The sequence below is a fragment of the Canis lupus genome, chromosome 4 (assembly GCF_048164855.1).
Source record: "Canis lupus baileyi chromosome 4, mCanLup2.hap1, whole genome shotgun sequence".
NCBI lineage: Eukaryota > Metazoa > Chordata > Mammalia > Carnivora > Canidae > Canis > Canis lupus.
In genome coordinates this window covers 10077408-10101068 of record NC_132841.1, presented here as the reverse complement: position 1 = coordinate 10101068, position 23661 = coordinate 10077408, and the positions used below count along the sequence as shown (strand labels likewise).

Sequence of the window (23661 nt, the reverse complement as noted above, 5' to 3'; positions counted from 1 at the left end):
TACACATGCATACCACCCCCACTGACAACATATCCCACCAGAGTGATACATTGCTACAATCAGGGTACCAACAGGGACACATCACAATCATCCAAAGTCCATTGCTTTTATTAGTCTTCACTCTTGGTGGTTTTAACAAATCTATGGGGACATAAATCCACTGTTACAGTATCCTACAGAATAGTTTCACTGCCCTAAGCATCCTCTGTTTTCCAACTCTTCCGTTCCCCTCTCCTCCCAATCCCTGAAACCACTCATCTTTTTCCTATTAGAATCATACAGTATGTTGCCCTTTCAGGTTAGCTTCTTTCACTTGGTAATGTGTATTGAAGGCTCCTCCATGTCTCTTCATGGCTTAATAGTATATTTGTTCTTATCACTGAATAATATTCTGTTGTCTGAATGGACCACAGCTTATCCATTCACCTACTGCGAGACATTGTGGTTACTTCTCAGCTTTGGTAGTTGTAAATAAAACTGCTATAAACATCTGTGTGCAGGTTTTTTTTGTAGATAATACATTTTCAGTTCATTTGGGTAAATGCCAAGGAATAAGACTGTTGGATCATATAGTAAGAGTATGTGTAGTGTTGGGAGAAGCTACCAAACTCTTCCAAAGTAGTTGTACCATTTTGCATTCCCACTAGCGATGAATGACAGTTCCTGTTTCTCCACGTCCTCAGCAGGCATTTGGTGTTGTCAGTGTTTTCAGTTTGGGCTATTATAATAGGTGGGAAGTGGAAATCTCATTGTTCAAGTTTGCATTTCCCTAATAATGTATAATATTGAGTTTCTTTTGATATGTTTATTTACCCTCTGTTTATCTCCTATGGGGAGGTATCTGTTCAGGTGTTCCACCCATTTTTTTAAGTGGGTTGCTCATTTTCTTACTGAATTTTAAGCATTTTTATAGATTTTGGATAACAGTCCTCCATCAGATATTCATTTGCAGATATTTTCTCTCCATCTTTGTCTTCTCATTTTCTTTCTTTTTTTTTTTTAATTTTTTTTTTTTTATGATAGTCACAGAGAGAGAGAGAGAGAGAGAGAGAGAGAGAGAGGCAGAGACATAGGCAGAGGGAGAAGCAGGCTCCATGCACCAGGAGCCTGATGTGGGATTCCATCCTGGGTCTCCAGGATCACGCCCTGGGCCAAAGGCAGGCGCCAAACCGCTGCGCCACCCAGGGATCCCGTCTTCTCATTTTCTTGACAGTATCTTTCCCAAAACAGAAATTTTAATTTTAATGAAGTTTATCAGTTCTTTCATGGATCTTGGCTTTGATATTATACCTAAAAAGTAATTGCCCTACCCAAGATCACCTAAGTTTTTTTTTCCTATATTACGTTTCAAGTGTCTTATAATTTGCTTTTATATATAGGTTTGTGATCCATTTTGAGTTAATTTTTGCGAAGGGTGTAAGTTCTGTGTCTAGATTGATTGAATGTGGTTTTCCAGTTGTTGCAGCACCATTTGTTGGAAAGACTGTCTTTACCCCATCGTGTTGCTTTTGCACCTTTGTCAAAAATCAGTTGACTGTATTTATGTGGGTCCATTTCTGGACTCTATTATGTTCCATTGATCTGTTAGCCTATTCTCTTCCCAATACCACATTATCTTGATTACTTTATAGTAATTCTTGAATTCGGATAATGTTGGTCCTCCAACTTTGTTCTTTCTCTTTAATGTTGTGTTCCTTATTCTGTTTGTTTGTTGCCTTTCATATAAACTTTAGAATCTGTTGATACAAAATAACGTGCTGGGATTTTCATTTGTGTCAAACTTCTAGGTCAAGTTGGTAAGGATGGATGGACATCTTGACGATATTGAGTCTTCCTCTTGTGAACGTGGAATCTCTCTCCTTTTACCTAGTTCTTAAAAAATTTTTATCATAAGTTTTACAATTTGCTCGTATGAATTTTGTGCCTGTTTTGTTAGATTTATATTTGGGGAGGCACTAAAGTATATGGTATTTTGTTTTTAATTTCAAATTCCGCTTGTTCATTATTCATGTATAAGAAAACAATTGACTTTTGTATATTAACCCTGTATCCTACAACCTTGCTGTAATTACTTATTAGTTCTAGGAGTTTTTGATTCTTTCAGATTTTTTACATAGTCATATCAACTGCAAACATCTTCCTTCTTAATCTATATTATATTTTTTTGTTTCCTTATTGCATTAGCTGAGACTTCTAGTATGATGTTGGAAAGTGGTGACATCCTTGCCATATTTCTGATCTAGCAGGAGAGCTTCTAGTGTCTCAGCATTAAGTATAGTTAGCTCTAGGATTTTGCAGATGTTCTTTATCGAGTTGAAGAAGTTTCCCTTCCACTCCAAGTTTGCTGACAATTTTTATCATGAATGAGTTGGATTTTGTCAATTGATTATATTGATTTTCACATGTTGAACTAGCCTTGGATACCTAAGATAAATCCTACTTGGTCATGGTATATAATTCTTTTTATACTTTGTTGTACTTAATTAGCTAATATTTTGATTTTTGCATCTATTTTCATAAGAGATATTGATTTGTTTTCTTGGAATGTCCTCTGGTTTTGTTACTAGGATGATGCTGACTTCATAGAATAAGTTAGAAAGTATTCCTTCAGCTTCTATCTTTTGAAGGAGATTATAGGGAATTAATATGGTTTGTTCCTTAAATGCTTGGTAGAATTCACTAGTGAACCCATCTGGGCTCAGTGCTTTCTGTTTTGGAAGTGGATTTCCTATATAGATAACATACAGTCAGTTGGGTCTTGTTTCTATCTACTCTGACAATCTCTATCTTTTAATTGGTGTATTGAAACCATTGCCATTTAGAGTGGTTATCAATCTAGTTGTATTAATATTTACCATATTTGCTACTCTTTTCTTCTTGTTCTGTTATTTTTATCTTCCACACTTTTTTCTGCCTTCTTTAGCTTTCATTAAGCATTCTACATGAATCCATTTTTCTCTCCTATTTTTTTTCCTTAGTTTTAGTGGTTGCCTTAGAGTTTGCAATATGTATTTACAACTAATGTAAGTCTAATTTCAAATAGCACTAGCCTGCTTCATACTTAGTGTTTTTTATAACAAAATATTAAGAATTCTTCCCTTCCGTTCCTGTATCATCACTGTTATTATTTCACATGTATGTGTGTATATACATATATATAAGCATATATAATCAAATCCATTGTTGCTATTATTCTTTTGAATAAACGGTTATCTATCAGATAAATTAAGAATAAGAAAACTAAAGTTGTCATTTTACCATCACTTTTTCCTTATCTGATGTTCTTACTTTGATTATGGAGTTCTGAATTTCTGCCCTATATAATTTTCCTTCTGTCTGAAAAGCGTCTTCTAATATTTCTTGCAAGGCAGGTCTACTGGCAACATATTGCTTCGATTTTTGTTGTCTGAGAAAGTCTTTATTTTATTTCTCCTTCACTTTTGAAGATTATTTTCACAGGATAAAGAATTCTAGGTTGGCAATTTTTTTCTTTCAGCACTTTAGATATTTCATTCTACTCTCTTCTTGCTTGCATGGTTTATGAGAAGTTGGATGGAATTCTAATCTTTGTTTCTGTAAAGCTGTCCCCCCCCCCCCAACTCTTCTTTTAAGATTAAAAAAAAAATCACTAATTTTCTACACTTTGAATGTGCTATGTCTAGGTATAGTTTGTGCTTTTTGTTTGTTTGTTAGTCTTTGTTCTTTATCCTGCTTGGTGCCCTCTAAGCTCCCTGGAGCTGTGTTTTGGTGTCTGACTTTAATTTAAGGAAATGATCAGTCATTATCACTTCAAATACTTCTTTTATTCCTGTCTTTCTTTCTTCTCATTCTGGTATTCCCATTACACATGTTTGTACACTGTTGGTAGTTGCCCAACATTTCTTGGATACTCTGTTCTGATTTCTTTTCAGTTTTTTTTAATGTTTGCTTTTCAGTTTGGAAGCTTCTGCTATCTTATTCTCAAGCTCAAAGATTCTTCCATCAGCTTTACTGATGAGTCTATCAGAGCCATTCTTCATTTCTGTGGCAGTGTTTTGATCTCCAATAATTGTTTATGATTTTTTTACAAGAATTTTCTCTCTCTGTTTACAGTATTCATTTGTCCTTCCATGTTGTCTACTTTTTCCATTAGAACTTTTAATATATTAATCATACTTGTTTTAAATTCCTGGTATAATTCTGGCATCCCTACCATATCGGAGTCTGTTTTGACGCTTGCTTTGTTTCTTCAAACTATGTTTTTTTGCTTTTTAGTATGCTTTGTATTTCTTCAGCACTAGATATGATGTGCTGGGTAAAAGGAACTCCAGTAAATAGGCCTTTAGTGACATGATGATAAGGTCTAGAGGGGTAGGGGACACATTCTATAGTCATAGGATAGATCTGCACCCCTGGGCTGTCAACTTCACAAATACTCCTCAGTTTCTCTATCAAATAGGTGGGACAGTGTGGCTAGAGGTGATTTGAAATGAGTATTCTCATTCATTTGGGGAATATAAATAATAGTGAAAGGGAATATAAGGGAAGGGAGAAAAAATGTGTGGGAAATATCAGAAAGGGAGACAGAACGTAAAGACTGCTAACTCTGGGAAACGAACTAGGGGTGGTAGAAGGGGAGGAGGGCGGGGGGTGGGAGTGAATGGGTGACGGGCACTGGGTGTTATTCTGTATGTTAGTAAATTGAACACCAATAAAAAATAAATTAAAAAAAGAAAAAAAAATGAAATGAGTATTCTCCTTTTTCCAGGTTGATTAGGCTCTGATAAACTCCCAATAGGTTAGCTGTGGTAAAACAATTTCTCTTGAGGGCAGGCCTTGTTAAGAACAGAATGCTCTGGCATATTTCAAAATGATTCTTTCTCCTCTCCTGTTCTATGGGAAACATGAAGGGATCTGTCTCCCACTATTCACTATGAGAAACCTAGTTAAGCTCCTGGTGGTAAAACTTACAGAGGTGTGGGGGCCCACCTATGGCTGAGGCCCCTGGAGTTTTTATTTCTCAGCCTTGTCTGTGGTGACCTCCAGCTGTTCATCCACTACAGTCTGGTTTTCATTCCCCAGACAACGTTCCCCTAGAGGTTTCTGCTGTGATTCCCTGTACTCACCTGTTGGTCTCTCCAGTTTTTGGAGTAGCAGCATGTTCTATGATCTCACTTCTCTGAGCAAGCTAAGAAGAGTTGATGTTTTGCCTTGTTCAGTGTTTTGCTTTATTATTAGAATGGAATGATAACTTCCAAGCTCTTTATACACTAGAAACCAGAAGTTAGTCCGTGACATTTTTACTTTGATGATGATGAAGAGTCTGTATATTGATGTTTCTTACTGAGGTTGGATAAGCATCACCCCAGGGAATACAGACCCTCCTTTGTCTACATACCCTTCCCATTGTCCCAGTTACACTAGATGTGAAATGTGTGTGTGTGCACGCGCATTAGATATATCTATTAGGGCGGCCCCCTCTCTTCTTTCCCAACTCCTAGATGAGTCAGCAGCGTGAGCCACAGTTCCTTCCTATGTAAAATAGGCATTACCCACGCAGTGGGGAGCATCTGAATGGAATACTTAGCTAATAAGCATTTCTTTATTATAATAATAGGATATGCTTCTACTGTGTGGATTAATGAGAGACTTCCTGTGGGTTGTCTTCTGTTTAAAAAAAAAGAGTGTTCTAGTGGATTTTAAGACATATATGGAGAGGGAGGGGGAAGCCATCTTCAGGGCATATACTAGATGTTACTATTAAGAGTCATACTCTAGTTAAAATCCATTCAATGTGATAGTGACCCTGGCTTTCATGTTTCTAGCTGTTACACAGTAATTTCCTTCAGAGATAGGAATGTACTGATTTTCCTCTTTTTTTGAGTTACTACTAATAACTTTTGATGAAGGCACTATGTCCTTTTATTTTGCCAGAGGATGTCATCTGTTTTTGTTGTGACCTTTTTTTCTCACTAAATCAGCATACACATGAATTTTCCCTTTAGAAGTTATTTTGCCATGGTTAAGAAACATATTTTCCACAAGAATGATGGGCAGTACCAGAGTTGTGGTCTGTAAGGAACCACTGTTCATAGCACTTTCCACTTTGTAAAGTGGGTTGCTCAGAAGCTCAGTAGCTTCCTGTGTTCTAGGTGTTGGATATCTAGCAGTTGTAGACAGATGGGTGGGAGGAGGCAGCATGAAGCCGAATATAGGAGCCTGGTGTCTTTCAGCATGGCCACGAAACCCACTGACAGATGTAGGAGCCAGATTAGAGATAGCAATGATGCCCCCAGGCAACAGCTCCAACTTTTTTGACCAAACACCCTATTAGCAAAAATATTTTGAGTATAGCTCACTCTCCCTCTGTATATCTTAAAATATTCATAAATTAAACACATAATACCTTACGAATCTATTGATGCATTCTAAGGCATATTTTCAATAGGATATTATAATGGATTAGGAAAAATACTTGAAAATATCTACTGTTTCTTTATCCCTGAAGAGTGTCTCATGTGGCCCCAGTTCGGATATCACTGCTCTTGAGTCAACCATGGCCACAAAAGCCCAGATTATTTTTTTTAACTAGATCTCCTGTCCCAGCCCATTGTACTTTGGGGGAGAATCTGGAATTTCAATAAAGCATGCCAGTGAAGTGGCTGTGGCAGAGGGGAGGCCTGGAGGCTGGAGTCCTGGCCTTCATTTTCTGTTGAAAGCTCAATCATGTACATCCCAGCTGTAGATTCTAGGGGCTTGAGCACAGACCAAGCTGCATGCTACATGCTGAGCCAGGGCACAGCCCCAGTGGGCTTTGTGAGCTCTGGGCAGGGGCAGAACCACAGTGTGTGAACGGCAGCAGCTAAATCCTTAAACAATTGAATCTAGTGTTTGCCTTTTAGAGACCTGTGATTTCCTCAGCAAGCTCTCCAGTCTAAAGCCCATCCAAGAAGGAGGTTGGGGAATTGGGGTGAGAGATCTGGTCAGCATCATCTTTTACTTCTGTTTAGTCGGATCCCACTGTCATCAGGGTGACTGAGTGCGGTTGTGAAGCAGGCTGGCCCTCACCCAGCTCATGCTGGCCAGGGGTTCTCCCTTGGAAGCTCCCTGGGCTCGAGGGTCACTCAGGGAATCCTCCGTTTCCCTTCATAGATCTGCACTTTGTCTGGGTCACAGACAGCTTAGAAGTCAGATAGTTCTCCTCCGGTTGCCTAAGGAAGGAGGGAGTACTGTGTTTCCTTTGCACCTGGGGTGGGTTTCCTGGTGCCTTGCAGAGGAGGCTGAGGTCATGCTCATGGGGAGAGTCCTGCTAACTGCCCAGCACTCGCAGGGAGTCCACTGGCACCAGAGAGGGTGCACAGTATTCTCAAGTGGACATGTTCTTCTATCACAATTTTTTTAGAGGTTGAGGAGTTGCTGCAAGATTCTTGAACTCCTGAATGCGTTGGATAGCAACACCCCGTGTCCTCTTTCCAGTGTTTTTGCCATTTCTAAATAGCAGCCGCACAGCAACTGGGATGTGAGAGCTGTCCTCGAGAACCACAGGGCTTAAGGACAAGGCCAGCATCCTGAGCCAGGCACCGGCCTCAGGGCCTAGCGCTGCCCCCAGGTATTTGGCCTTAGAAAAATTGTGTCTATTTGCAGTTTCATTTCCCTTCTATGTAAAACAGAGACACTTTCTCACTCTGAGAGCCCTAGATTCTGTTGTTTCACCTCTGTCTTTCTGCTGCCTTCCAGCCTCTCATCCGAGGTTGGGATCACCAACCTCACTGCCTCAGAAATGGAGTGATTCCCTCCTCGCAGAGTTCAGGTCTGGAATGGAAGGAAGGCCTTTGGCCCTGAGATTCCAGGACTGATTCCTTCCATATCAACTACTGAAGTTTCTTTTTTGGTGCTGATTGTCTGTTTTTTTGTTTTCTTAAAATCTATCTGATGGAGATGAATTTTTTTAAAGATTTTATTTATTCATGAGAGACACACAGAGAAAGGCAGAGACACAGGCAGAGGGAGAAGCAGGCCCCCTGTGGGGAGCCCAATCCAGGACTTGATCCCAGGACCCCAAAACCAAGACCTGAGCTAAAGGCAGATGCTCAAGTGCTGAGCCACCCAGGTGCACCCTGATGGAGACAAATTTAATCTTTTTTCCCCCCTGGATACAGAAAAAGTCCTCTGCCTTGAAAAATTAGTCTCTCTTAGTAATTGTGCCTCCTGCATCCTCTCATCCTGCATCCTCGGCATCTGCCACTCTGACTGATGAGGCCAGTGGGGCAGGATGGCCGATGATCCAGGACAGGGAGAAGCAGAGGTTGGCCAGGGGTGGGAAGGCCGAGGCCTGTCTCTGAGGCACGTTCTTCGTAAGCAGCTCTCATCCTTCAGATGCTGACGTCTCCTTTGAGAGATTTTCTTTCTGCCTCTCTGAAACCGTGGTGTCATTCTGGTGTTCGTTACAACCTCGTGGAAGGGGGAGAGACACGGGTAGGGGGAGAGTCCTGATTACATTCTGGCTTGTCTGGGAGGTGGCCCCATCTGTCCCGGGGTCTCCTCCCGCCGCGGCCCTGCCTGCTGCTGCTTCATTACCCGAGACAGTTGATTTCTCCAAACAGAAATGGCTCGCGTTCACACAAAGATGAATGACACGGGAATGGCGAGGTGTGTAATAGAACCCAAATCCCAGTGTGAATTGCCGCTGATGCTAATGGAAACGTTTTAGCTTTTCTACTTCCCACCTGCCGGAAGAGAGATGAGATGAACCACTTGTATATTTATTCAGCATTGCTGCAGAGTCGGGAGAAATGCTCCCCTGACCTTTCTCCTTCTCAGGGATTTACTGGGTTCCAGCATGGTATGTGTTTTTTAAAACATCATGGTAAGATTCACATAACATAAGATTCACCATTTTAACCATTTTTAAGCATACAGTCGAGTAGCATTAAGCACATTCACACAGTTGTGCAACCATCACCCCCGTCTATCCCCAGAACTTTTTCATTTTCCAGCCTGAAACTCGTCTCTATTCAACACTGACTCCCATTCCCCCTAGCCTGGTCCCTGGCCACCATTCTCCTTCTGTCTCCATGAACTCAACTCCTCCCAACACCTCACATAGGTGGAATCATACGGTATTTGTCCTTTTGCAATGGGTGTGTTTCACTCTGTGTAGTGTCCTCTGCGTTCACACATGTGGTAGCACACGTCAGGGTTGTTGCTTAGGGTTGAACACTCCTCCCCCGTAATCTCTCTGTGCCAGGCACCCTGCAGGCCGCATGGTCAGGGAGCACTGTGTGACAGCCATGGGACAGCTCACTCTGCGTGGCTCGCCATGACCCAGACCTGAGGCCCAGGGCTCTGCTCTGCACAGCGTTGTCATTAGGAAAATAAGTGGTTGAGTATCCTTCGGAGAAGCATCTTTTTAAAAACAAGCAGTATGTTATTGTGGAAAAATTAGAAACTCAGATCAGCAAAAATAAGGAAAGTATTCAAGTGTAATTCTACTACCCCAAAGTCACCACCGTTCTCTGCCACTGCCTGTTCCTCTGGATTTGTTTTGGGCATATATCCAGATGCACTTACCCACGTGACTAAGATGACGTGGTGTCTGCAGCCAGATGTGCCAAGCGCAGGTATGGGAGGCCTGGGGCCTAGGCACAATTTCTGAATCAGCTCCTGGGATTTTCATGTTTTCATGAATCTTTACAAAAAATATGCAAGTAGTCCACCACGTAACACTGCTAAGGATTTGGGGGTTAGCTGAGAAGTCTACCCCCACAGGCCCCCTCTCCTGGGCATAGCACCTCAGGGCTCTCTCCGAGCCTGTCATGGGCGACACCTCAAGCCTCCATCCTCCCTCCCCCTCCTGGGATGGCTCAGGACAGGCCACAAGCAGCCTCTACCAGCTGGTTACATCGACATTTTTATACATAAGGCACCACACTGGACTTCACCCGTTTCTTCCTGGGGTATTCTATCATAAACACCTTCTCGTGTCCATGAATACTTCCTATACAGCATTTTTTTATTTTCATTTTTTTATTTTTTTATTTTTTTATACAGCATTTTTTAAAAAGATTTTATTTATTTATTCATGAGAGATGGAGAGAGAGGCAGAGACACAGGCAGAGAGAGAAGCAAGCTCCATGCAGGGAGCCCGATGTGGGACTCGATCCCGGGATTCTGGGATCACACCCTGAGCCAAAGGCAGATGCTCAACCGCTGAGCCACCCAGGCGTTCCCCCTATACAGCATTTTTAATGACATCAATGTACTGTTACCTAAGCTCCCTGAACTTATCCTGTGCAGTAGGACATATAGAAAGTTTCTAGTAAAGAGATAAATCTTTATATGCCCTTAATTACTTCCTTGAAATAAATCCCTAAAAGTGAAACTGCAGGGTCAGGGGGAAGGCACGTATTAAAGAATTTTTTATATCGGTCACCAGATTGTCTCCCAAGGTGGCCTGTTTCCTTGCACCCTAGCCAGCATTAAAAAAAAAACAAACCTTCTAATGTCCTTCCCCCCACCTTCCAACAAGTAAGAAAAAAAGCTGCAGACAGAGATCAGGTCAGTAGCCAGAAGTAGAATTGTCTTGTGCTCTATTAGTAGAAATAGAGCATTGCAAATAATTCAGATGTCATTTAGTGCCCTTCATGCTGACACACCACACCTGAACTCCTCTGTTCTGCTCTGGGCACAGGGTTTTCACAGATGCTCATAAGCTAGAGTAGGTCCAGATGATGTGACTCAGACGGTGAGGGGGCCGGAAACAGCATCTGATGAGGAGCACTTAAAATAACAGCATGTTTTTACAGAACGGCTTAGAAGGGGAAAATGGAATCGTGATGTCCAAATATTTGGAAGGCCGCCATACAAAAGAGGCTAAAGTCTCATTTTTTTTCTTTTTATTTGAGACTCCAGAGAGTGGAAGTTGCAGGCAGTTTTTGTTATTGTATAAGGAAACCTATGCCAACAATTCCAGCTGTCTGGTGAAACAGACTCCCTTTGAAACAATGATTCCTCCATCACTGGAAACTCATAAGCAGTGGCTGGATGCTAGGAGTTTTAATGAAAAGATTTTCCCACACTTATAGAGAAATAGCCTCCCTGGTTCCTTCTGACTCCAGCCACATAGGATGTCAGCATTCAAGAGAGTAGTACATGGCTTCAACTCAGAGGCTCCATCACACCTGGGGAAGGCCGTGCCATGGCTTGTGCCATGTGAGAGGGTGCTTGTCAGGGGGAGTGCGACCTGCACAGACCTGTGGAGTTACCTTTGGTGCTTGCTTCAATTCCTTTAAAGTGCGTCGTAGGCCACAGTAGAAGGAACACGGCGTTGGGAAGTGAGAGACCTGGGTTTGAGTTGTGGTACCATCATTTTACACTTTCCCAATCTGTAAAATGGAGCAATAATAATACATATTTTACAGGGTGATTGCATGGTATGGGATTGGGTCTGGGTGAAGTGGCTGTCCTGTGGTCACTGGTTAATAGGCTACTACCTCTTTCTCCACCTGTACTTCCAATGCAACAGCTTCAGTTCTGTTCACTTTGATACTTCTACTAATATTGGGGATGAAATAGGGGATCAGTGGAGACTAAGTACAACAAACTAGATCGATTATAATTAGACATTGTCACTTAGAGGAAAAATGAAGAGTTTCCATTTAAAATTTGGAAAAGAAATATGTGAAGATTGCATGATTTCAAGCCAGGTATGGACCTCATAATGCAAATCATAATTGCTTCAGGGTGGTTATTTTTGTAGTTATTTTGACGGCACAAGTAATTTTAAATAAATTAAGGGTATTTACCCTATAACATCTGAGTTTTTCTTTTCATTATGTGACTAAAGAACTTTTAATCTCTTCTTTGAATTCCCTCTTTTTTCATTCTTAAAAATGAATTGTGTACGATTTCTTATTCCAGGAGACAGTTTCTCATTGGTGAGCAAAATTTCTTTTCCTACCAGCTATTCAGTGACAAATAATAATAAAATATTATTTACATGTCATTGTCATTAAATGGATATATTTGTTTGTAGCTCGAGCCTTGCCCCAGTCTCCTCTTTCATGTTATAGCATTATGACCTTCTAGAGAAAAAATATTAGGGATTTTTTTTTCTCTTAAGTATAGTAAAATTACATTCCATTTGAGATCAACCAGGAGGTTAAAATAAATCTGAGAGCTTTGTCCTTTGATTTAAAATACATTCTATTTCCCTTCTTGGCTGCTTTCCCGGAAGAGGCTGCTCTGTTTTACGCAGACTGGCTTTCAATTTGTTTAAGCCATCCTTCCCGGGGAGGATTTGAGTGAAGCACTACAGTACAGCACAGCCGTGGTAGTAGCACAGAATCCAGAAGTCTCCTGCCCCCGTCCCCCGCCCCCCCCCCCAATCTGCTGGCCTGGAGGGACCCACACCAGCCAGGGCACTTTGCTTCCCTTGTACACTCGTGACAACAAGGCTGTCCTCGGGGACGGACACATGTCAGCACAGCCCTGATCTGCCAAAGGACCATCACATCTGACAGGTCTCTGATGTGAAGACCACATGTGTATGTCCCTAAGCACTTGGGTTTTCATAGGTTTCGTGGTATTAACCCTTTAGAAGGTTCATCTTCATAGATTGACATCATTGTTGCTTTAAATATGAGGCCTAGCAAAAAACAAATTTTGAGAAAGAAATGATGTTGTTTGGAAATGTGGTATTGTTTTAAATTTAATGGAAAGAGTCATCCAAATGCAAGCAGTTCCTGGTTATGAAAGTGTCTTTTCCAAAAGATCAGTTTTAGGGTTGGTTATTAGGAGCCTGGAACAAGCTTTTCTGCAGAAATGCTGTCCTGGGTGGCACTTAGGACCCCCACGGTAGCTGGAACAGGTCCTGACCTTAGACCACAGAGCCAGGCCTCCCATGGACCTCAGCACCTGTGCGGCCTCTGTCTGGGCCCCGTGGATCGTGTGCAGTTATGATCACCAGCTGGTCTCTCTGCCTGAGGGGTGCTGTGCTGCTCTGCAGTGTGGATGAGATTGGGGTATGTGGTGGGGGGGGGTGGGAATGGGGGGGCTACTGGTACTCAGCTAGGAAGAAAAAGATTCTGAAAAGTCAGGAGTAGCTCAAGAGCCTGCTGGGGCGGATTACGGGGGGAGAGAAGAAACTCTGGCTTCAGAAAGCAGCGTGAAAGAGGAAGCATGTGAGCGGGCAGGCTTGCCGGGGAAAGTCAAAGACAGGAAAAGAAAACGGGAAGAAATTGTCGGGCCCGAGCTGAGGTCCACGTGGCCAGGAGGCAGTGCGGTAATGGCCGCACAGAGTGGGCAGGTGCGCGTCTGCAGCATGGACCAGTAGGTACAAGTGCAGGAAGTTGTCTTCTCGCTACTGACCTGAGGACCCGAGCCCGCGGGGGCCGCAAGCTGAGACTCATGAGGCCTGTGGGAGCGTCTGGTCCGAACCTTCTCTCCCAAGATGGTGGCCCCGGGCTTCATCCTCTCCTGCCTCTGGACATTGTTTCTTGTGGCTCGGAAGGCTAGAAAGGGACTGTGTCCTTGACCGGCCCAACCGGGAGACCTCGGGGTGTTGATCCAAGGGTGTGAGGGGGGAGTGCTCTGGCTTCCCCCTGCCGGTAGCCAGCCCCCCCCTCCCCGGCCCTGGCCTGGCCTCCTCTCCCAGCAGGTAGCAGCTCTGGCAGGCCAGGGTTCCTGCACTGCCTGCATCCGTGGGAGCGGAGCGGCCGCAGAACGAGCTGAGGCTGCCGGCCATGCCTGGTTGTAGAAGGCTCCTTTTGTGGGACACTCCTTTGCATTATTAAACATGTGCTGCGTGGCAGGTTTGAGGCTCGGCCCCTGCCTGGGAGCAAAAAGAGTGAACAAGCAAGCAAAGGGACCAGGCAGCAAAGAGAGCTGCAGGCAGGCGATGCAAGTGCATGTGTGGGGTGCGCCGGAGGTGTGCTCGGGCCTATGAGGGTGGAGGTGCAGACGGAGGCCAGCCTCCACCCTGGCCGGAACTAGGGCGCCGGGCGGAGAGCGCAGAGCTCATCAGTTTCTATTTGGTTTCTGTCGCCTCTATCTAGACACCGATGTCCAAACCAAAAAGGCTGAGCAGGATGAAGAGGGGCTGAGTACCGGTGTCAGACGGCTTTCATGAAAGCGTCTCCAAGTGCAGATAAGCAGAGAGATGGGCCCTGCGAGGACCCACGGGTCTCTGCAGAACCCGCTCCGTAATTCCTGGGGAAGGGCAGAGCACACGCGGTCATCTCTGTTTTCGAGGGTGGACTTGAACTCTGTCCTCGGCAGAATTTTGAGTTAAATTATTAGACGGTAGGAGGCTTGTGCCAAAGCTGTGGTTGGAATGGAGCTGTGTGTGTGAGGAAGAGGGAAGAGGAATGCTGTAGCCGGGGACACCCGAGAGGGCCTCTTGGAGGAGGTGACCACGTTGAGAAGCAGCCCCGCCTCACAGTTTCGTGATGTCTCATAGTACACACAGCATGAGCTCTGCATGGATGGGTTTAGTAAAGGTTTACAGGTAGTCCGTAGAGGGTAGAGAGACGAGGTTGACGACAACAGGAATGAGATCTCACACATAAATGAGAGGTGCCATCCTGGGGCCCTGGCTTCTGCTGTGGTTCCTCATTGAGGAGATGGGAGATGCCGAGAGGACAGAGCAGGGCAGCGCACACAGGGGATAGATGTCCTCGCAGGTTCAGGTCCACGGTGCTGGGCTTAGAGAAGAAAAGATGTGATTCTGGGGACCTGGGACGCATCCCTGGGGGTAGACGGGGTCTTCCTCGGCAGGGAGTCGAGGGGGCAGGTGTTTGGGGGTCAACCATGCCCTTACTTTGGGGGTTCCCCCTCTGAGCATCCGTCCTTCTCCCCGCAGCCAGAATCACTTCCTGGAGTACAAATTTGGTCAGCACTCACCTGCTCAGAGCTTCTGTGCTCCTCAGAATGCGGAGAATATAGTTTGAGCAGTGGAGCTAGGGCTGAGACTTGGGGCTGGGCACAGACTCGCCTTCTCTCCTGTCATCCCAGCTTCATACCCCCTTCCCTCCATCCTATTGTGTCTTCCAACACAGCCCTTCCAGGGCGTGGCAGGCTCCTACTCATGTCTGAAGACCCAGCCCAAATGCCCCTCTTCTGGGGCTTTTTCTACCTCTGGATTCCAGACTCCTCTCATCTTGTTCATATCACTTGGCACACCTTTTCCCACAAGGTATGTATAGCTCCGGGACAGAGGCTGCACTCCTCGTATGCTTGCTCAGGGTTGGCATCTTCTCTGTCCTGGCCTGTTCCACCCAACTTGGGGGAAACAGAAGGCAGTGAATGTTTCCTCCAAAATTAAGAACTTCCTTACAGTAAGTTTGCCCAGAATAGAACGGCTGTCTTATGCAGTGAGTAGTTCCCCAGGACTGCAAATGTGAGCAGGAACAGAATGCGAGCTGCCCTACAAAAGAGGCTTCCAGATGTCAAAGGTGACAGGGTGGGTTCTGGGACTCACCAGGAAATGAGAAGGTAGAAATGGGACCAGAAATCCATTCCCACCCTGTCTCATGCCCTCTGCGTGCGCGCGCGCGCGCACACACACACACACACACACACACACACACACACGGCTTCACGGGGTTGGGACCCTTCCCCTCCTTCCCCTTCCCTCCCCCTCCCTCCCCCTCCCTACTGAGCCAAAGCATGGCATCTGTGTCTGCAGTTGGCCCCTGCTGGCCCATGGCACACAGGGTAGGGCTGCTGGGTGCTCTGCTTCCTGTCTGCACTCCTGGGGTATCTATTTCTAAGAAGAAACAATGGAAGTGAGAAGCTGAGGGGCCTCCCTGATCATGATATGACTGACAGCAAAACTAATATTATCTGAGAATAGGCCACTAGAATTCCCATGTTCTAGCCTGATCTCCAGCCTGACTCTCCTCTTCCAGGCAGTAATTCCCATGCTTCCAAGCAGGCCTTCCCTCCCCTCTCCCCGTGGCCCATGATTGAAATGTGATGGTATCACACTGTCTCCCTGCCTGAAGCAAGCAGACACTGACATTGTGTTTATTATTTTTTCTAAGTGCTTCCTGGGCATAGCAGATGAAGATGGAGGAATAGAGGTGCAGACATAGGTTAACTTACCCACGGTCCCCCTTCTCTCTTCTTTTGGGCACTGTAGGTCAAAGGCAGAAGGTGCTCCTGGGCAGCACTGAGGTATGAACTGCATTCTCCTATGTGTTTTAGCCCATGCTCACCTAGCCAGGTGCCATGTTCACCTGGGCAGGTGCTCACAGGAACCTTGGAAGGAAGGTGAGGCTCTCCACTCATTTCCCAGGTTCAGCTGCAGAGGTGAGACCCCCAGGGGAAGCCATGGAGGGGCTGGGTGGGCTCGGCATCTCCCAACGACCCTCCCAAGCAAGGAGCCTAGGTAGGGGTTACATCAGCAAAGTGGAGGTAATTGAGTTTGCTTGGCCAGTTCCGCCTATGAAGTCAGTTAATGTTGTACAGTAGTTAGTGGCTTAGGAATTACTGTTGCTGTCATTACTTCGTTTATTTTTCACAACTTCAGAGGTGGAATGTTCTGATTACATGCAGACTAGGGGTGAGGAGGGGTGGGTGGACTGAGCTCATGCCCAGGTCTTGGGCCTGGGACCCCTGCTCTTCACGGCTGCTTCTCTGCTCACGTTCTGTGAACACTGGCCGTGGCCCTCCAAGCCCCCACTGTGACCTGAGCATTGGCACAGGACTGCTGTTCAACCCGAGTCCTCAATTGCTTGCGTGGCGAGCGATGATCTGACTGATGGGCTCACGAGGGCAGCAGTGTCAGCAAACGAGTGGAAGCCACTGTCCAGCACAGGTAGAGAAAGCTTCTCAGAGGCGGATGTCAGAAGCAATTGGTCATGTGTGCATAGGCTGCTGGGCTCTGTGGGTGAGAAATAGCAACAAAACAGGAGATTCCGCTCTCAGGCGAGGAGTTCCTTCCCAGTCCAGCTGGGAGGAGTATGTCTGGGGTGATGGGAGGCAGGTGGGGCAGCATCAGAAACCTCCTGCTTCTCCAAGAAGCTTATTAGCCTTGAAGGACAAACTTGACCTTGAAAGGCAGGGTGGCCTTGGGCTGGCTGTGTGTGTTCACAGAGTGGTCGGGGACCCCGGCAGGCTGCCTGGGGGTTTGGCTGGAATGGGGTGGGGATTCTTACCCAGCCCCATCGGTCAATATGAGGGCGCAGACAAGTGGCTCTTCCTGCCCGCACATGACCACCAGGAAGCATCTCAGTTTTACAGAATCATAGGTTTCCACGTTCTCAAGGCCACACAGTCCCTCCTTCTCAGAGAAGTTTACCTCCTGGAAATCCATTTCCTCGTCAGCATTTTCAGGACCTCATTTAATAAAAAGCAGTTTTCCTGGGCCTTCGTAGGGTAATGTTGGCTCTCTGCTCTAGTGTTCTCTAATTGCAGGCTCTTTTCCCATTTTCCTTGGGGTTGAAGCTGCTTTCTGGCTTCTCCTGTAAAGTTTTCTATCTCCAGGGTATTTCCTGTGCACTGCTTTTGCCTAGCCAAGTGCACGGTCACTAGATTTGCCTGTATTTCTTTGTTTTCTAAAGTTCTTTTGCAAGGCTCTTTCTAATAATTTTAAGAAGGTGATAGAAGTACAAGATGATGTATGAATGGCATTTTTTAAAGTCAAGTTATTCAAACGTTGTATCTATCATTTGGACTGTTTCTCTCCAACCTGCCCCTCCTATTCTGTTATCTTTGCATCTGGGGGCTTCCCTGGCTACCTGGGATCAGACTGGGGTACGCATGCCCTCTAGGAGCCCTGCTCTCTCTTTTTCCTGCCTCTGCCTCTTCGGGTGGCTCCAACCCTAGGAATTCTGTATAATACAGAAATAACTCATTCCTATAATGGTACTTTAGCCCTGCGTTTTTCAAATTACGGGTTGTGACTATTAGAGGGTGTGTCAGACCCACGTAAGAAAAATAGGATAGACTAGATCTGTTCACACATTGGAAGGGTGAAACCTTCATTTCAGTTGTGTGCATTTGTGCACATCATGACATCTGGGACAGGATAGAAAATGTGTGTCCTAGTCAAACATACTAGAAAGTCCCTGCCAATTTCTAACATATTGCTAAATTTTTATGAAAGAGAAACCAGTTATAATCTGTCTCCAGTAAAATGGCTGTATGCCTTGGGAAAATCATCACAAGGCAAGGCAGAGCCACCAAGAGTCCTGTCTAAGAATGTTCCCAAGGTGGCAGAGTCACTGTGGACTGCCTCTGAGTGGGTTCCTATAGTCTTTGGAGGATGGTTTCTCTTCTGTTACTGCTACTTGTTGTTCTGATCTCAGCTCAGATAGTCTTTCCCTGGGGAAACCCTCCCTGTTCCCTCTTCTATCAGCTTCCTCTGCTAGATGCCTCCACAGAACTACATTCCTTACCATCAGAACACCTAGCTCAGTTTTTAATGACACATTATGGTCATTTTATTGTCGATCTCCCTCCGTCTCCTAGAACATGACCTCCCCAGGACAGGTCTGTTTTTGCTTATTGCACCTGCAGGAGCCAATGTGATGCCTAGCGTGTAGTCCACACCTAATACACACCAGTGGCTTGAGGCCAAGTACCTGCAGTCGACTGACACCAGGCATCCTGTAAAACCCTCTGCAATACTCAGGTCTTTTTCCAGAACAGGGGCGGGGTTTTGATAGCACAAGATGTACGGGTGGGTTGAAAGCCCCAAGAGGTCAGCAGTGGCTAAGGTTGGGCCTAAGGCTAAGAGCCAATAGCCACTGCTCTTTCCGCACATAGACCCACACCAACCAGGAGTGAGGTGACCTTACTGTTCCCAGGGCTCCAGGCGAGGATCATGTAAAGCATAAGCAAAATTATAGATGGACCATCTCTTGGGTGACGGTCTCTTCTTTGGCTATGGATGGAGCTCCGCAATTCCCAGTTCATAGTTACAAGCTTCACGTTGCAGTAAAGAATATTCAGGCCATTAAACATTAGTGGGAACCAGCTCATTTAGATTCCGTAGAGAGTGTTGCAGGTATAGATTTAGGCTGAGGCTCTGACTTGTGTTAGTCTGAGCACAGGTGGGTGGTTTTTTTTTTCCTCCATCTTAGGAGTCTATAAGGGTGAAGGCAGAAAGGTGGGGTGAGAGGAGGATCAAGTTATTTCTAGGGTCACCTTAGCATGAAAAACATGTTTCCAAAAAAATGTTTTGGAAACATTTTATTTTAGGTGGGAGAGAATGCTGACACTCTGGCTGGCTCCCATAAGCAGACACTTATTGAGGGCATGGCATCGTCATAGCCAGGGAGCTCGTGAGTTTTGAAACTGTTTTTCCATTTGAGAGACTGGACCTCTGTGACCCCAAGCATCATTTCCACGGCAACCAGCTGTGATGAGATGAGGGTTTTGACCTCGCAGGACAATTGCAACAAGAAGCAGATGAGCTTTTAGATGGAAAATTTACTCTATGGCCTTGAACAAATCTCCTGTAAGTGAATCTCAGTTTCCTCATCTCTGAAATAGAGAAAGGAACAGGACATTCTTTTGATTGTACGTGAGAAGATCCATGTTGGAAAAGCTTGTATGTAGGTATTGTTGGTCTTAACTAAACAACCTGACGTTTGACATGGGGCAGAACTATTGCCTGCACATACTTGCCTGTTCCAAGTAGCTGTCAGCAGGCCTGCTTTCAGCTCTCTGACTAGCACCTTTCTTTGTTAAACTGGCTTCCTGGCTGGTCCTGGACAGGTGAGCTCACTGCCACCCTAGAGCCTTTGCACTGTGGTTTCCTGAGCATTTTCCTATGTTCTTCTCAGAAGGCTACATGGCCCTCTCCCTCCCTTTGTCTGCATGTCTGCTCAAAGTCTCCCTAGTAGAGAGCTCCTATCAGACACCCCATAAAACAGCAACCCCAGGATGATCTGTCCCTTTATGCCTTTTCGTCACAGCACTAGGACTACCTGGAATTTGATGAGTATCATGCATGGGGGCAGGGTTGTGGTCATTGTTTCCCTTTCTTTTTTTTCCTTTTTTTTTTTTTTTTTTTTTTGAGTTTGGTTTGAGTTAGCTACACCTACCAAACTGGCATATGTGTAGGCCATTATATCCCTCATGAAGAACCCTTTTTTATTACTTTTATTTATCTTTAGGAAACTATTTCAAAGAATAAAAAAATTGACCATGACCCTGAAGGTAGCAAGTAGCAAGCAGTGGTCTTTTAAAGCCAGATAGACATCAAGTCCTGAATTTTCTCTTTTGCCTTGGGTCTGTCTTCCCTTCCACCTCTTGGCCTCAGCCCTGACACCTTCGCATGCTTCTTTAGCTCTGCCTTCATTATGCCCAGGCTTGTCCAGGCTCTTCCACCACATTGTGCTCTTTCTTCTAGATCCCAAGGTACTGCCAACACTGCCCCTACGCCAGATCCTAGTAAAAACTACCCACTCTACTATTGTGTTCCTGGAGAACTCTGTGCTTGGCCTTCTAGAATAGCAGCCACTTATCTGATCATGAGTCAGGGCTGCCTTATGCATGGACAGGACAGGCTACCTTGGCTCTGTTCCCTCTTGAAGTGTGTGCTAAGAGGCATGTATGGTAGGAAAGGCTTCGCTCACCTCCATGTGGGGTCAGACATGGCAACAGCTTTGAGAAGAATCCCTGAGGGAGTCTCACTGAGGGGTGTTTAGACAGCCTCTTCTTTGGGGGGTGTTATTCTTTGTTTAAACATTTATTTTCATGGGGCACGTGGGTGGTCCAGTAGGTTAAGCATCTGACTCTTGGTTTCCACTCAGGTCATGATCTCTGGTTTGTGAGAGACTCCACACTGAGCACAGAGTCTGCTTGAGATTCTCTCTCTCCTCCTCCCTCTGCCCCTCCCACCCGTATGCTCTCTCTCTCTCTCTCTCTCTCTCAAAATAAATAAGTCTTTTTTTTAAAAATTATTTTTGAGTTACCTGATGTAGCACAATGGGATGCCTTATGTTTAATTTGGACATTATCTTTTTCACCATATCTGAGATGCTTTTCGGCATTACCATAACCCCTGGAAAGGTGAGACAAGCAGATAATCTCTTTCTTACAAAATGTGGTACCATGCTTACGCACACTTTGGCTGGAAGAAAATGTTGTTCATTAGACAACACCTGAGGTCCAAGTCTTTAACTTCCCTGTTGTGAACTGTAAACATTCAGCTTTCCAATTTATGGGCATGATGATGCTTGCTCAGGCTGTTTCTAACTAGTTTGTTGATTACAACTGCCATCAGAGGAAGCCCTGGGCACTAATTCTTAAGGTAGCACCGTTACTGAGGTGTGTGCTGGCCACCCTGGCCTCATTTCCCCCTTGTCCCACACCGTCTGCTCTGCTGCTTTCAGGAAAAGTGCGGTGGCGAGACTTTAATCAGGAAGCCTACGTCGGAGGGACGATGGTCCGCTCTGGGCAGGACCCCTATGCCCGCAACAAATTCAACCAAGTGGAAAGTGATAAGCTGCGGATGGACAGAGCCATACCCGACACCAGACATGACCAGTAAGTACAAAGCCGTGTGCTGGCCTGGAGCTTCACTTGCTTTCCCACAGTCCAGCAAGCAGCTTTTACCGTAACACTAACATTTTTCTGATACTCTGGGAAACTGAATGCATACGGGGCCTTTAACGGGGTGATAAAACTCGGAAAACTTCTGAGGCACATAGCAATGGAACTTCACCTACTGAAAGTGAAGGCCCATTTGACATCGGATTCTAGTCTTTCAGCTGCCCTAAGGCCAGATCCAGAGGCTGTGGGTTGCTGGCCAGAGTGTGGGAGTCAGCAAGAGAAACCTGTGGTACTGGCCTCATGTTCACTAATCACTTATCGTTTCTAAAATCCATTCACAAACAAGCATAATTTTTCCACTGTTCACAACCTTGTTGGAAGGAAGAAAATCTGAATCCTTGCTTATTAGGACAGCTTAAGTCAGAAATGATATAGAGACCAGAAAGGGGAAAGAAACAACCTAGCAGAGTAGGTGTAAAATGGAGACAGAGGCAGGGTGACATCTTACCATACCAGGTGCTCTCGTCTGCGTCCTTCTCTTGATTCTTCAGGGATCTGGGACCTGAGGGTGGAGGGTACCCTGGGGTTTTTCAGGCTTGGCTGATGAGGTCTCCAGACATACTAACATGTGTTTGTTTGTCACCACGTACCACAAAAGTGATATCCACAGCCCTCACTGCAACTATACCCTAAACCTTGCTGCTAAGAATCTCTGTTGGGGAGGCTGTCACATGGGCATCACTAGGGGTTAGTATTGTTTGAGATTGTAAAAAAAAATAGGGAGCTGCATTTGGAGGAGAGCTGTTTTCCTGGGTGCTTGATAGGCACTGCTGCTCACTGAGTAACTTAGAGAGTCACATTCTTCTGTCATGGATTACACATCTGCTGCTACTCAGACACTGTGTTTGGGTCTCAGGATTCCAGTCAGAAAAGTCTTGGGGTGCCTGGGTGGCTCAGTCAGTGAAGCATCTGCCTTCAGCTCAGGTCATGATTCCGGTGTCCTGGGATCAAGCCTCTAGTCAGGCTCCCTGCTTAGCAGGGAGTTTGCTTCTCCCAATGCCTCTGCCCCTCCTCCTGCTCGTGCTTGCTCTATCTCAAATAGATAAGTAAAATCTAAATAAATGAATGAATGAATGTTTTATCCTTTTCTGGCTGGTCAGGGGATGACAGTACACCAGGAAGCAAGGGGATGCAGTATGCTGAGGCTTGGACAGTCTGTTCCAAATCAATGCAAATGGGGCCCCAAATGGAAGTGGGAAGGTCAGGAAAGGCTCCAAGGACGGGTAGGTCTTGAGCTGGAAGCCTCCAGAAAGAAAGGGGGACAAGGCTGTGACAGGCAGCCCTGGGCTTCCAGAGAGCCAGCCAGGGATCAGATTGCTCTGGGTTTGTGTTCCAGGGATTAAGAGGAGGGTAAGTGACAAGAGACAAAAGTCAACGAAATTCCACACGAACACATCTTAAAGTTTGGCTTTATTTATTTCGTAAGTTAGTAATATATATGGAAAAGTTTTGTTTTTGTTTTTTTCCCTCTCCCACTCTCAGGGGAGCTTGACTTAACTATGTAGGTACCAGTTAACTGCCAGGTGCTCACTTCCTAACAGTTGTCTTTGCCTTCTAGATAGCTCTATTTGCCCATAACAGTGCATAAAGATACAGGTTTACAGGTCTTTTGGAGCAGGGAAGGAAGTGTGCAGTGTGTGTGTGTGTGTGTGTGTGTGTGTGTGTGTGTGTGTGTATGATACGTATTCAATATATGAAACATGCGATTGATGTATAAATGGATGTGATACATAGCATTAATTCTTATCATTTTTCTAAGTCCAGTCCAGGAGGTTGTCTTTGTCTGATATTTCCTATGATCCATTAATTCTTTTTCAAAGGCAGCTTTATTCAGTCCTAATGCTGTGCTCCTGGTTAAAGTCAGCATGGTTAAGTGTTTAACACCCTATCTAAACTAGGATTTGCTGACCTAGGATCCATAGACACCGGGGAGCCCACATGGAAGCTTTGGGACCCTGAAAGCTCCAAAGCTGTGTGTACAGTCCCAAGGTATGTCTGGGGAGAGGTCCCAAGTGCCTGTGTCCCCCCTACACCTTCCTCCCCCCCAAGCTAACTGGACTCTGCACGGCCCCTGTGCTCCTGGGGGTTGCACTTACACAGTCCTCCAGACTCATG

The 23661-nt window shown here is 45.3% G+C and overlaps 1 protein-coding gene across 3 annotated transcripts in view; it reads left to right on the top strand.

The window, feature by feature from the left end:
* Nucleotides 1-23661, top strand: part of GALNT2 (polypeptide N-acetylgalactosaminyltransferase 2) — a 189184-nt gene that overhangs the window by 100563 nt on the left and 64960 nt on the right. For all 3 annotated transcript variants that reach the window (XM_072823113.1, XM_072823114.1, XM_072823115.1), the window contains exon 3: nucleotides 21327-21480. In XM_072823113.1, the coding sequence (XP_072679214.1) occupies nucleotides 21327-21480 (154 nt within the window). The remainder of the gene's footprint in view (nucleotides 1-21326; nucleotides 21481-23661) is intronic.